At 43.6% G+C, this 14028-nt stretch overlaps 1 protein-coding gene across 2 annotated transcripts in view; it reads left to right on the plus strand.

Moving 5' to 3' along the window:
* Window positions 1-14028, plus strand: part of FAT2 (FAT atypical cadherin 2) — an 83415-nt gene that overhangs the window by 41298 nt on the left and 28089 nt on the right. For both annotated transcript variants that reach the window (XM_040239549.1, XM_040239550.1), the window contains 4 exons: window positions 1984-6042; window positions 7587-7783; window positions 10293-10446; window positions 12573-12806. In XM_040239549.1, the coding sequence (XP_040095483.1) occupies window positions 1984-6042; window positions 7587-7783; window positions 10293-10446; window positions 12573-12806 (4644 nt within the window). The remainder of the gene's footprint in view (window positions 1-1983; window positions 6043-7586; window positions 7784-10292; window positions 10447-12572; window positions 12807-14028) is intronic.

Here is a 14028-nt window from a genome sequence, read left to right on the forward strand (position 1 = left end):
TGCATCTTTCTGCAGTTCTAAGATCAAAATGAATATACAATTTTATTCCCTATTTTTTTTTCTCTCAGCAGTAAAATAAATTATGATTATGCTTACTTGGCTACTTTTAAGGGAACTACTTTTAAATTTCTGGTTACTCATTAAAACCACATTCTTTGATCAACCTCAGGATTTGTATAACAAAGGCAAGTTGGGAAATCATTTCAACAGTCAGCTGCAGAGTGACTTTGCTTAGTGGGAGAATCAGATGGAAGGTTTTGTGGTGAAGCCTGGCTATTTACTTTGCCATTGAAATAATAAATGAAATAAGCATAATAATAAGTAGTACTCCCCTGAGTGAAGGACTTGTACTCCTGGGTGGTGAGCAGAATTATTCAGGTGTTAGTCATGGTATTAAATAGGTAATGGTCTCATCACAGGGAAAAAATTAACGTATTTGAAAAACTATATCAGGTGATGGATGTTAACTAAACATTGTGGTAGTCATTTTGCAATATATACTCAAACATAGATCAAATTATGTTATACACCTTTAATGCCATGTCATATATCAATTATATCTTAATAAAACTGAAAAGAAGCACCAGTTATGCAAGCTGAATAAGTTCTGGTGATCTCTGTACAGCATTGTGCTTATAGTTAACAACACTGTACTATAACCTCTAAAAATTCAAGAATGTAGACCTCATGTTATCTGTTTATTACCATAGTATAAAAAAACATAAAGGAAAAAAAAAAAAAAAAGAATAGTTGCAGCCCAAGTAAGTTCAGAGTCTAAAAACTGTGATAACTTTGAGAACTTTTTTTTAGGAAAACATGATTAGTTTTCAGCATTACCTTTTGTGAACTATGTAATGTTGCATAATCACAACTTCCCTCAACTTAAATTTGAAATGGTATTATGTATTTATCCAAATAAATATCAAGTTTTAAAAGGACGATAAAAATAATAATCAGACATGAAGAAAGGAGTCCATTTTTTTATTCTCATTTGGGCTTCCTGATTAGTCAAGGAAGATTCCTTTGGGTACTAGGATCTCTTTAATTTTCTAATACTTGCTGCAGAAAGACTGTAGGTCTTGGGCCAGACCCTCTTAGCAAGCAATAGATTTTATCCAGAATTTTAAGAAAATATTTTCCATTGACTGGTTTTTATGGTAACCTCTGTTTTACAATAAGCAATACTGTGCTGCTTTTTAAAGAACCAATATATAAAGTTGCCTGTTAAAAATACTTTACATTTAAAAAAGAAATCAATTTAAAGGAAAGTATCCATTAAATAATGGTATAAAATGTATACTATACTGTTGTATAGGTAGTGGCTGAATATTAAAAAAAACAAACCTGCAAAGGTGGTTTGAGAATGCCTAACCTTTAGGAAATCCAGGTGTGGTGGAAAGGGCATTTGGCCAAGAGTCTCAAGTGCTACCCAGTCCCTCCCCACTCAACCCCCACCGCTCACTCCCAACCCTGACAAAGTGGACTATACAGGAACAGACAAGGCAGTTTTCCCAGTCTGTGTCAGTTTAGACAGTTTATGATTCCCTATTGACAGTTTTCAACTATTGAGTGTGTAACCAAAGCTATTCAAAGTTATATAAAGAATGGTTTAAAATTCTATATACTGTAACTGAAGCTTTTCCTATAAAAGTCACCACTGAAATACAGAGAGGAGTATGCTTTTCCTACAAAGTTTAAATCTCCTTTCTTTCCTCCAAAACCCTACTATGGCTTTGGTCTGTAGCTTTAAGTTATGACCCCATAACCTTCCATTTATGGAGCACCTACTAGGTGCACCAATTAAGAGATTTCATAAAGACAGACCTACCCTACATCTTGTAGCATAACTAAATCCATGGTGGCACAGGATGTGGGTTTTGCCCTGCCCAGCTTTTGTGTGATTGTCTTATACTGATCTAGAAAGCCTAGTTGGTACCTGTTGAGGATGTGGTAAACTTCAATTTCTCTTGTCTTTTGTTTTAGGGAACAGCGAAGGTTTCTTCAACATCAACGCCCTGCTAGGCATCATCACTCTAGCGCAGAAACTTGATCAGGCAAATCATGCCCGTTATACTCTAACAGTGAAGGCAGAAGATCAAGGCTCCCCACAAGGGCATGACCTGGCTACAGTGATCATTCACGTCTACCCCTCCGACAGCAGTGCCCCCGTCTTTTCAAACTCTGAGTACTTTGTAGAGATCCCTGAATCAATCCCTGTGGGTTCCCCAATCCTCCTCATCTCAGCTACAAGCTTCTCAGAAGTTACCTATGAGTTAAGAGAGGGAAACAAGAATGGCGTATTCTCCATGAACTCATATTCTGGACTCATTTCTACTCAGAAGAAACTGGATCATGAGAAAATTTCATCTTACCAGCTGAAAATCCGAGGCAGCAATATGGCGGGTGCATTTACTGATGTCATGGTTCTTGTTTACATCATTGACGAAAATGACAATGCTCCCATGTTCTCAGAATCGACTTTCGTGGGCCAAATTAGTGAAGCAGCTGCACTGAACAGCATGATCATGGATGAAAACAACAACCCCCTCGTGATCCGGGCCTCTGACAGGGACAAGGAAGCAAATTCCTTGTTGGTCTATAAAATTTTGGAACCAGAGACTCTGAAGTTTTTAAAAATCGATCCCAGCATGGGAACTCTAACCACCGTATTAGAGATGGATTACGAAAGCATGCCCTCTTTCCGATTCAACATCTATGTCCATGACCAAGGAAGCCCCATCTTATTTGCACCCAGGGCTGCCCAGGTCATAATCAACGTCAGGAATGTTAATGACTGTCCTCCCAGGTTCTTGGACCAGATATATGAAGTAGCAATAATGAAGCCAGTCCACCGGGGTATGGTGCTTCTTACGGTGCAGGCCAGTGACGATGACTCAGAAGTCAGTTATAGCATCAAAACTGGCAATGCTGACGAAGCTATTGCCATGCATCCCATTACTGGTTGCATATCTGTGTTGGATCCTACTCTCCTGGGACACTCTCGGGAGCTTATCGTCAGAGCTTCTGATGGCCTGTATCAAGATACTGCACTAGTAAAGATTTCTTGGACACAAGCTCCTAACACAACCTTACAGTTTGACCGGGATGTCTACAGGGCAACAGTGAAGGAGAATTTACTGGAGAGAAAGGCATTGGTGATTCTTGGTGCCCAAGGCAATCATTTGAATGACACCTTGTCCTACTTCCTTTTGAATGGCACAGATATGTTCCAGATGATCAAATCAGCAGGTGTGTTGCAGACGAGAGGTGTGGGGTTTGACAGAGAACAGCAGGACACTCATGAGGTGGCAGTGGAACTGAGGGACAATCGGACACCTCAGAGGGTGGCTCAGGCTCTGGTCCGAGTCTCTGTTGAGGACGTCAATGACAATAGCCCTGAATTTAAACATCTGCCCTACCACACAATCATCCAAGACGGCACAGAACCAGGAGATGTCCTCTTTCAGGTATCTGCCACTGACCAGGACTTGGGGGTGAATGGTGCTGTCACCTATGCATTTGCAGAAGACTACACATATTTTCGAATTGACCCCTATCTTGGGGACATATCATTAAGGAAACCCTTTGATTATCAGGCTCTGAATAAGTATTGCCTCAAAGTCATTGCTCAAGATGGAGGAACTCCATCCCTCCAGGCTGAGGAAGAGGTACTTGTCATTGTGAGAAATAAATCCAACCCACTGTTTCAGACACCTTACTACAAAGTCAGAGTGCCTGAAAATATCACACTCTATACCCCTATTCTCCACACCCAGGCCCGGAGTCCAGAGGGACTCCGGCTCATCTACAACATTGTAGAAGAAGAGCCGTTGATGCTGTTCACCACTGACTTTAAGACTGGTGTCCTAACTGTGACGGGCCCTTTGGACTATGAGTCTAAGACCAAACATGTGTTCACAGTCAGAGCCACAGACACTGCTCTGGGGTCATTTTCTGAAGCCACCGTGGAAGTCCTGGTGGAGGACGTGAATGATAATCCTCCCACTTTCTCTCAGTTGGTCTACACCACTTCAATCTCAGAAGGTTTGCCTGCTCAGACTCCCGTGATCCAACTATTGGCTTCTGACCAGGATTCAGGGCAGAACCGTGATGTCTCTTACCAGATTGTAGAGGATGGCTCAGATGTTTCCAAATTCTTCCAGATCAATGGGAGCACAGGGGAAATGTCCACAGTTCAAGAGCTAGATTATGAAGCCCAACAACATTTTCATGTGAAAGTCAGGGCCATGGATAGAGGAGATCCCCCACTCACTGGTGAAACCCTTGTGGTTGTCAATGTGTCTGACATCAATGACAACCCCCCAGAGTTCAGGCAACCTCAGTACGAAGCCAATGTCAGTGAGCTGGCAACTTGCGGACACCTGGTTCTCAAAGTTCAAGCTCTTGACCCTGACAGCAGGGACACCTCCCGCCTGGAGTACCTGATTCTTTCCGGCAATCAGGACAGGCACTTCTCCATTAACAGCTCATCGGGAATAATTTCTATGTACAACCTTTGCAAAAAGCACTTAGACTCTTCTTACAATTTGAGGGTAGGTGCTTCTGATGGGGTCTTCCGAGCAACTGTACCTGTGTATATCAACACTACAAATGCCAACAAGTACAGCCCAGAGTTCCAGCAGCATATTTATGAGGCGGAATTGGCTGAGAATGCAAAGGTGGGGACCAAGGTGATTGAGTTGTTAGCCATAGACAAAGACAGTGGTCCCTATGGCACTGTAGATTACACCATCATCAATAAACTAGCAGGTGAGAAGTTCTCCATAAACCCGAGTGGCCAGATCACCACACTGCAGAAACTAGATCGGGAAAATTCCACAGAAAGGGTCATTGCCATTAAGGTCATGGCTCAGGACGGAGGAGGACGCGTGGCCTTCTGCACTGTGAAGATCATCCTCACGGATGAAAATGACAACCCTCCACAGTTCAAAGCATCTGAGTACACTGTATCCATTCAGTCCAATGTCAGTAAGGACTCCCCAGTCATCCAGGTGCTGGCCTATGATGCAGACGAAGGCCGGAATGCAGACGTCACCTACTCAGTGGACTCAGTGGAGGACTTGGAAGAAGAGGTCATTGAAGTCAACCCAATTACTGGTGTGGTCAAGGTGAAAGAGAGCCTGGTGGGATTGGAAAATCGGGCCTTTGACTTAAAAATTAAAGCTCAGGATGGGGGCCCTCCTCACTGGAACTCTCTCATGCTGTTACGACTTCAGGTGGTTCCTAATGAAGTATCCTTGCCCCAATTTTCTGAACCTCTATATACCTTTTCTGCATCAGAAGACCTTCCAGAGGGGTCTGAAATTGGTTCTGTTAAAGCAGTGGCCGCTCAAGATCCAGTCATCTATAGTCTGGTGCAGGGCACCACGCCAGAGAGCAACAAGGAGGGCATCTTCTCCTTGGACCAAAACACAGGGGTTCTAAAGGTGAGGAAGGCCATGGATTATGAGTCCACCAAATGGTACCAGATTGACTTGATGGCTCATTGCCCCCATAATGACACTTACTTGGGTTCCCTGGTCTCTGTCAACATCCAAGTGAAGGATGTCAATGACAATAGGCCTATATTTGAGGCTGATCCATATAAGGCTGTTCTCACTGAGAATATGCCAGTGGGGACCTCAGTCATTCAAGTGACTGCCAATGATCAGGACACTGGGGATGATGGCCAGGTGAGCTACAGGTTGCCAGTGGACCCTGGTAGCAATATCCATGAACTCTTTGCCATTGACAGTGAAACTGGCTGGATCACCACACTCCAGGAACTTGACTGTGAGACCAACCAGATCTACCACTTTTACGTAGTGGCCTATGACCATGGCCGGACCATCCAGCTATCTTCTCAGGTCCTGGTTGAAGTCTCCATTACAGATGAAAATGACAATGCCCCCCGATTTGCTTCAGAAGACTATAGAGGATCTGTGGTTGAGAACAGTGAGCCTGGTGAACCTGTGGCCACTCTTAAAACCTTGGATGCTGATATCTCTGAGCAGAACAGACAGGTCACCTGCTATATCACAGGTAAGGATACCTATCTTAGAGTGGGATGCATTGAAAAAAATTCCAGTAAGACGTTTCTTAAGACATGGGTTTAAGTCCTTGCTCTGCTACTTAACAGTGTGATCTTGAGCAAATCACTTAACTTTCCAGGACCTAAACTGTTCCAGTTATAGACTTGGCATGGCTGTTTTAATTCATCTCAAGGGATGCTGACAGGATCTAACTTGAAAAAGCTTTGATAGCGCCCTATAAATTAGAAATTGTTTTGTAAAGAGGATCTCTTATTACCTTAGCTGGAGTAGATAGAATAGAAGGGAGATACTGTAAATGTTCTCAGTTAGCTTCTGGAAGATGGAGAGGGGATCAACAGTTGCGTGGTCTATAGAAATTCTGTGAGGTGATTATCCTTGCAGAGTAGTACTCTGCCAAGGGCAAGTTGTGGATTGTAGAAAATGCTTCCTAGTCAATCATAGGACCTGAGTGTTAAGTGGGTTGGATATGATTCCAACCCAATCCTCTTCTTTCACACACACATGGGAGAACCAAAGTCCAGATAGGAGGATAAACTCAATCAAGGTCACACTCCAAGCTTGCATCAGGACTGGGATTAAAACCAGACCCTACAAACTGCTTTCCCCAGTAGATAACCACTGCAAACCTAAACGCCTCCAATCTCTGTCCAGGGGTGAAACCAGCCATCCGGTGGCCAGAGAGTTTCTTTACTTCTCAGTGTCCCTTTCCCTGTGTCCCAGCTGCCTTATCATCCCATTCCCATAGTCATAGTTTCTTCTGCTCTCACAGCTGTCTGGTGGAGAGTTAACAAGCATGGCATTCCAACCAAGAATTACAGACTCCTGGAGACAGAGCCTGGATAAAAGTTGTTTGAAACATGGAGTCTTAGTGAAATAGAATCTTATCATCTTATAATATCAGACTTTTAAAAACACAAAAATCTTAAACTCTCTGAATAATAACATAATAAATGTCACTGTATCATCAACTCTGGGAATAGCTGAATCTTGGAGCTCCAGAATCTTAGAATCTTGAAAATCCATCTCCCCTGTCAATGATGGATGTCAAGAAAAGATGACTCAGAAGCAAACCTAATGAGCCATCTGAACCTCCAGTTAGCCTGTGTACTCAGTTGTAAAATAAAACCTCAGAGAGTTGAATGTTGTGGATCACCTTCCAGCCCTCCACTATTGGACAGATACTGGATACTAGAAGGTTCTTGTCTAGAATTGCTATCTGCTTCCCTTTAACTTCCCCCAGTGTCTTCCAATGCACACAAAAGAAGAAATGTGCCCCTTAGCCACATACTTTGGAACAGTGTTTCTTGCAGTGATAATTCCATTTAACAGGAGACCTTTGAATTTGAAAGAGATTTCATAACACCAAATAACTGACTCATTGAAGAAATGTAGGTCCCTAGTTAAAGAAGGAAATTTTTGCCTTTCCCTGCAATCCTTAAAAAAAAAAAAGTGTCAGGTGGGCAGTCACCTATAGTACAAAGCCTGGTTTGTTCCTATGGCTTGGCTTCAGTAAACTCTGTCCCATATTTCTAGAGGGAGACCCCCTGGGCCAGTTTGGCATAAGTCAAGTTGGAGATGAGTGGAGAATTTTCTCGAGGAAGACCCTGGACCGTGAGCACACAGCCAAGTACTTGCTCCGAATCACAGCTTCCGATGGCAAGTTCCAGGCTTCAGTCCCCGTGGAGATCTTTGTCCTGGACATCAATGATAACAGCCCACAGTGCTCACAGGTGAGAGCCAGCTGAGGGTAGGGGAGGAGTAGAGATAAGGAAGCTGGAGCAAAGGGTAAGAGGAAGGAGAAGGACTCAGAGTACCATCCCTGAGGCGGGCCATCACTGACCAAATCTGCCCTTGCTTCTCCCCGGCCGGCCTCAGACTAGTGCCTGGGGCAGGGACCGTTCCAGGTAATTCCTTGCCCTTCCCAAAAGGATGTCACCAAGCTCTTTAGGATTCATGGTCCATAGCTCTCCCCACTCCCTTCCCCACACTCTCTAAAAAGATCCTTTTTTCCTGTAAAACATATCCAGAAGTAACTTCATTCTCCAAACAGTCTGCTACGCTCAATGGAAAAGTCACTCTATCACTCAACTTGTTAGCATGGCTCATTGTTATCAAATATATCCAAAGAGACTTTCCCCCAGAGACACCCTGCACCACTCACCATGTATTTATGTGCATATCCCTACATCTGCATGCATTATACAGACCAACAGAAACCCTCCTCCAGGATACATGTATACACAAACATACAGGCAGGGCAGCTACATTTTTGATAAGGGAGACTTTCCTAAGGACCTCATATAATTAAACACTAAATTTCCCAAGGAAAATATTGAGGGGTGTGTGTGTGTGTGTGTGTGTGTGTGTGCACGCACACACACACATCAGGAGAGAAGTTGCATTCTTAGAGGACATAAATCAACAACCATTGTCATGTAGCTTTGCTTTTAAACATATTTTTTAAAACACAATAAATAATTTTTAATTTGGGGGGGTTGCATTACTTCAAGGTTTCCAAATAAACTATTAATATTAAATTTTTATGACATCAAGTTAGCATAATTCAATTGTATAAAAAATCCAGTTCTTCAGTATATATACATATAAGTGCACACTTATATGTAGGTACTCACACACATACATGTAATTGAAAGATTATAACTCTATAAATATGCAAATACATATATACCTACACACAAAGATACACATAAGCATGCATGCATGCATGCATGAAGTCGCTCAGTCTTGTCCAGCTCTTTGCAACCCCATGGACTGTAGCCTACCAGACTCCTCCATCCACGGAATTTTCCAGGCAAGAGAATTGGAGTGGGTTGCCATTTCCTTCTCCAGGGGATCTCCTTGACCCAGGTATTGAACTTGGGTTTACCTGCATTATAGGCAGACGCTTTACCATCTGAGCCACCAAATAACATTCATCCATAACATACCCATTCATACAAGTAAATGTACCTCTCTAACCCACTCCAGTGTCCTTGCCTGGAGAGTCCCAGGGATGGGGGAGCCTGGTGGGCTGCTGTCTATGGGGTCGCACAGAGTTGGACACGACTGAAGTGACTCAGCAGCAGCAGCAGCAACAACTCATACAAACATACTTATATAAGCATGTGCATATGTGTATACTTCAATTCTTCATACTTTATTTGTATGTATATATATGGACACATACCTTGGGATACACAAAAATCATATATCCTATCACCTTTCCTTCCTCTGTTTTCTAAGCTCCAATCTCATAGAAGCATAGTAGAAAAAGAGAACCTGGATTATCAAGTGGGGTGCATGGAAAATGTCTCTGCAGGATCCAAGATGAACACTTTTTGGATGGTCTCAGAAGGGCAACCTTTTGGGGAGAACAGTGGCCATATCTTCTTTCTCTTTTGCCTCAGCATCCTTCTAACCAGCCTGTATCCTCCTCATGCTGAGGGAGTCTGGGGCCAAGCTCACCTTAGCCTTCTCAGAGGTGATCAAGAGCACAACCAGAGCCAGGGGAAAGAGTCTGGTGGGGAGCATCTCCACACAGCCTGCCAGGCACAAAACCTCCACCCAGAGCATGTATGGGGGTCCGTGCTAACCCACAGTTGGCAATGGGGGGACAAGTTTGCTTGGAAACTGTGTCCAGCGCCAGTAGCTGGAGAAACATTGGGTTCTCAGGGAGCTCCAGCCTCTCCCTGGGCCACACTCTTTGAAATGTGGCCCTTATGGAGTAAGAGACTGTGGCAGGTCCTGGTGGCTCAGCTGGCCAAGAATCTGTCTGCAAGGCGGGAGACCTGGGTTCAATCCCTGGGTTACGAAGATCCACTGGAGAAGATCCCCTGGAGATCCTCCAGTATTCTTGCCTGGAGAATCCCATGGACAGAGGAGCTGGTGGGCTACAGTCCATGGGGTGGCAAAGAGTCAGACACAACTGAGCGACTTTTCACTTTCACTTCTAGCCCTAAGTGTGAGCTTTCAGATGGCGGAAATTCTCTCTCATTCTCTGCTTTTCTGACTAGGTCCCCATCATCTTTCTCCTTGTTTTTGATCTCCCTGTTCCCTGCATGTTCTATCTTACTCTATTCTCCTCCCTTCCTCTCTCTGCTTCTCTCCCCTCCCCCACTTCCATCTCTGCTCTCTCATCTCTCTCTCTCTCTCTGCTTCTATTTTGTCCTATAACTCTGTCTCTCTCTGGATCTTAGCATATCTCCCACAATCTCCCTCTTCTTTGTCTTTCGATTTCAGCTTCTCTACACTGGCGAAGTCAGTGAAGATGTAACTCCAGGACACTTCATTTTGAAAGTTTCTGCAACAGACTTGGACTCCGACACCAATGCTCAGATCACATATTCTCTGCATGGCCCTGGGGCGGATGAATTTAAGCTGGATCCTCACACAGGTAGGTTTCCTGAGCTGCAAGATCAAGCCAAGAACTGATACACTGAATAACCAGTGCCCAGTACCCAGGCTCCTTAGAGAAGAAACAAGAATTCACTTATCCATCCATCCATCCATCCTTCCACTCAGCAAACATATATTGGCACTATGTGCCAAGCATTCACTAGATGCTGGGGGCAAAAATTGATAAGACAAGATCGAGTTTTTCACAGTCTAGTGGGAAACGTATTGAGTCAGTGGTTTGACATGTGCTGAGGTAAGAAAAATTCAGGATGTTAGGTGAGTTTTTGACAGCAGAACTTAAGTTTAGAAGTGAGGTTAAGTAAAATTTCTTTGAGGAAATAGCCAGGGGGTAAGGGAGTGGTAAGTTTGGACATTCAAGGCAGAAAGAGATTTCATATGAGGATTTTGTTTTGGGAAAGAACATGCATAGGTAAGGACCTAGAAGGCAGAAACTGGTACACAGAAGGGGAGGAGAGAAAGAGGGCAAAGGATGAGGCCCCCTGGGGCACAGGAGCCAAGTCCTTACCTACAGAGCCATTAAAGGGTTCAAGTGGGTAAAAAATCATGATCAAAGACATGATCTCAAGGTTGTATGCTGCAGATTGAGATAAAACCCCAGGGTGCTGTTATAAGGATCCCAATAAAGTATATAGAAATCTAAGCCCAAGTCTGGCACATAATAATAATTCAGTAGATACGGTTTCCATTGTCATTATCAGTTAGGGGACAAAGCAGAGAGTGGGAAGCAGAGTCCAGCAGAGTAGACCAGAATACTTGGGAAAGGTTTGGCTGTGAGTGCCTGGTGGAGAAGGCAGGGTAGAGACTGATTCCTTCAGAGAAGGGGAAGTCCTTGTCCTGCTGCTGTAATGGAGGGTGTAGGGACATGCAGCGTAGAAAGCTCTTGAGCCCTCTCTGTGACTTGCACAGAAAGCCAGCTGCTGACACTTGGAAACAGTAGCTCAAAGGATACTGTGGAAGTTGCTGAGCAGGGAGGTGGCAGTTGACAGTGAGTATTTCAAGAAGCTGCACTGCCCTTTCTGACCCTAGCACAGGCATGCTGAGTCACACAAGGAGGTGACCTAACCTCTCTCTACTGTTCTTTGTCCAGATGAAGGATGATTAGCAGGGTCTTAAAAAAAATTCAATGGTTTATCTGAGTAAGGAAATAATAAGTGCTCATTATTCAAAATGGGGTTCCCTTGTGGCTCAGTTGGTAAAGAATCTGCCTGCAATGTGGGAGACCTGGGTTCAATCCCTATGTTGGGAAGATCCCTTGAAGAAGAGAAAGGCTACCCACTCCAGTATTCTGGCCTGGAGAATTCCATGGACTGTATAGTCCATGGGGTCGCAAAGAGTCAGACACAACTGAGCAACTTTCACTTACTCATTGTTCAAAAATACAAACCATGTAGATGTGTGGTAGGCAGACACTGGAAAATCTTCATGATAACCAGCCTCTACTGAAAGATAAGCACTCTTGGCATATATTCTATCAGACTGGTTTTCCATGCATGCCGCAATCTGTATATAGCATACTATTTTGTGACATCCTTTTTCTTAGAGCAATATCTTGGAGCTATCAACAAGGCAGTACATAAAGTTTTGCCATAATCACTTTTTACATTGCAGAATATTTTACTGTATGGCTAAATGATAACGTATTTAACCAGTACCTTTTTGAAAGACACAGGATATTTTCAGTATGGTGCTATTTATAAAGAATGCTGCAGAGAATATCTCTACATGTCTATTTTCTCCTTGGGTTGATTATTCTATTGGATACAGTCCTAGAAGTGAGACTGCAGGCCAAAGCATAAACACATTTTATGTGGTGTTAGAAACTGTCTAACTGGCATTTTAAGACATTGTGCCTCTTTGTAGCTTGTTGGTATGCATTTTAATTTGGGGATGTGGTGGTAGAATGTGACTAGGAAAGCAAGCAGGTGTGGAAAGATACAGACTGAGCCTCATTCCTAACCATCTGCACACAGGACCCCTATTCTCTGTGACAGCACACTGAGGTGGGTGGGCGGTGCTGAGGTTATCTCATATAGACATCAGGAATGTACATGCTAGGACCATGGCCTCCAGAGAAAGATCACTTTCTGTCCTTTCTCCTGCCAGGGGAGCTGACCACACTCACAGCCTTAGATCGAGAGAAGAAGGATGCGTACAGCCTTGTTGCCAAGGCAACAGATGGAGGCGGCCAATCGTGCCAGGCAGATGTGATCCTCCATGTGGAGGATGTGAATGACAACGCCCCCCGGTTCTTCCCCAGCCACTCTACTGTGGCGGTCTTCGACAACACCACGGTGAAGACCCCTGTGGCAGTGGTATTGGCCCGGGACTCTGACCAAGGTGAGAAAGACAAGGATTAGAGGCCATTTGCGTACAGGGCCACCCTAGGTGAGGTTTTGGCTCTCTCTGTTGTTCTGGAACTGCAAGGACTGTCACTCCTGAGCCTACAGACAGTTACAAGTAGAAAATGTCCATAAACTGCATATCTAAGTGCTAGGGGACCAAAGATTTTGGCCGTTTCAAGACTGATGGGGGCATTTCAGCCTCATTGCTTCTCCCTGCCTCTTAGACCTGGAGCACTTTCAATCCTATAGTTTAAGTTCCAGGATATTTTGAATACAATACACCAATCAGAATTATTCAACTCTGATTAATTGGCCACAAGAAAAAAGCCTAGGGCACAAACTCCATTTAGTCTACTAAATTCTTGGATCAATTTTCTAGGCAATGAAGTGGAATAGTTTACATTTTATTTTTACGTTTTAATTTTTACATTTTAATTTTAATGACATGGTTTTCATTAGGATTCTTTTTTTTTTACTATTTACAAGGCAAGTTGGATTCATCCAGGAGTATTCATTTCATACTGTACCATTTAAAGATTCTGACATCATGAAGTTTTTCACTGTGGCGATCTCTATGTCTATAGATGCATGTGTATATATACATGTTTATACATATATATGTACATATACAATTATAAAATTTAATTCAAGAAAATTGGACAATTTTGCTATAGGTAAAAAATACCCTCAGGATCAAAGTAGCCAGAGGAACAATGATGAAGATGATGGTAGTGATAAGACAGATCAAATACCCTGCTTCATGAGACACCAACAGAGTAAATTTACAACTTCTTAGAGGAAGGGAGTTTTAGCTTGGCATTGAGGGAGGTGAGAGATTTTGGAGGAACGCAGGGGTTCCAGGGAGGGCAAATAGTCAGTGCAAAGGCATCTAATATCTAAGGCCCTGCAATGCTCTGGCCCTGCAATGCTCACCAGCCAGGGCTTGCACACCTCTAGGAACAGAAGCTCCCAACTTCCCAGGCAGCCCCTTCCCTCCTCAGATAATTATTCAGTGTTAGCATTTTGGAGCAGATACCTGTCAATCATGGTCCTGCCATCTGCAGCCACACAGGTGTCCTAGACCTTCCAAGACTGGGACGTGCTGTCAGCTCCAGCCTCAAGGCTCCTTTTCTAGATGAAAGAGCCCTAGCTTCTTCACTCTTGAGTTTCCAACCCTACCTCCCTTCTAGGATTCATCCTCTGGCCTTGTACCAGTT

Source organism: Oryx dammah, unplaced genomic scaffold (assembly GCF_014754425.2).
Source record: "Oryx dammah isolate SB20612 unplaced genomic scaffold, SCBI_Odam_1.1 HiC_scaffold_5, whole genome shotgun sequence".
Lineage (NCBI taxonomy): Eukaryota > Metazoa > Chordata > Mammalia > Artiodactyla > Bovidae > Oryx > Oryx dammah.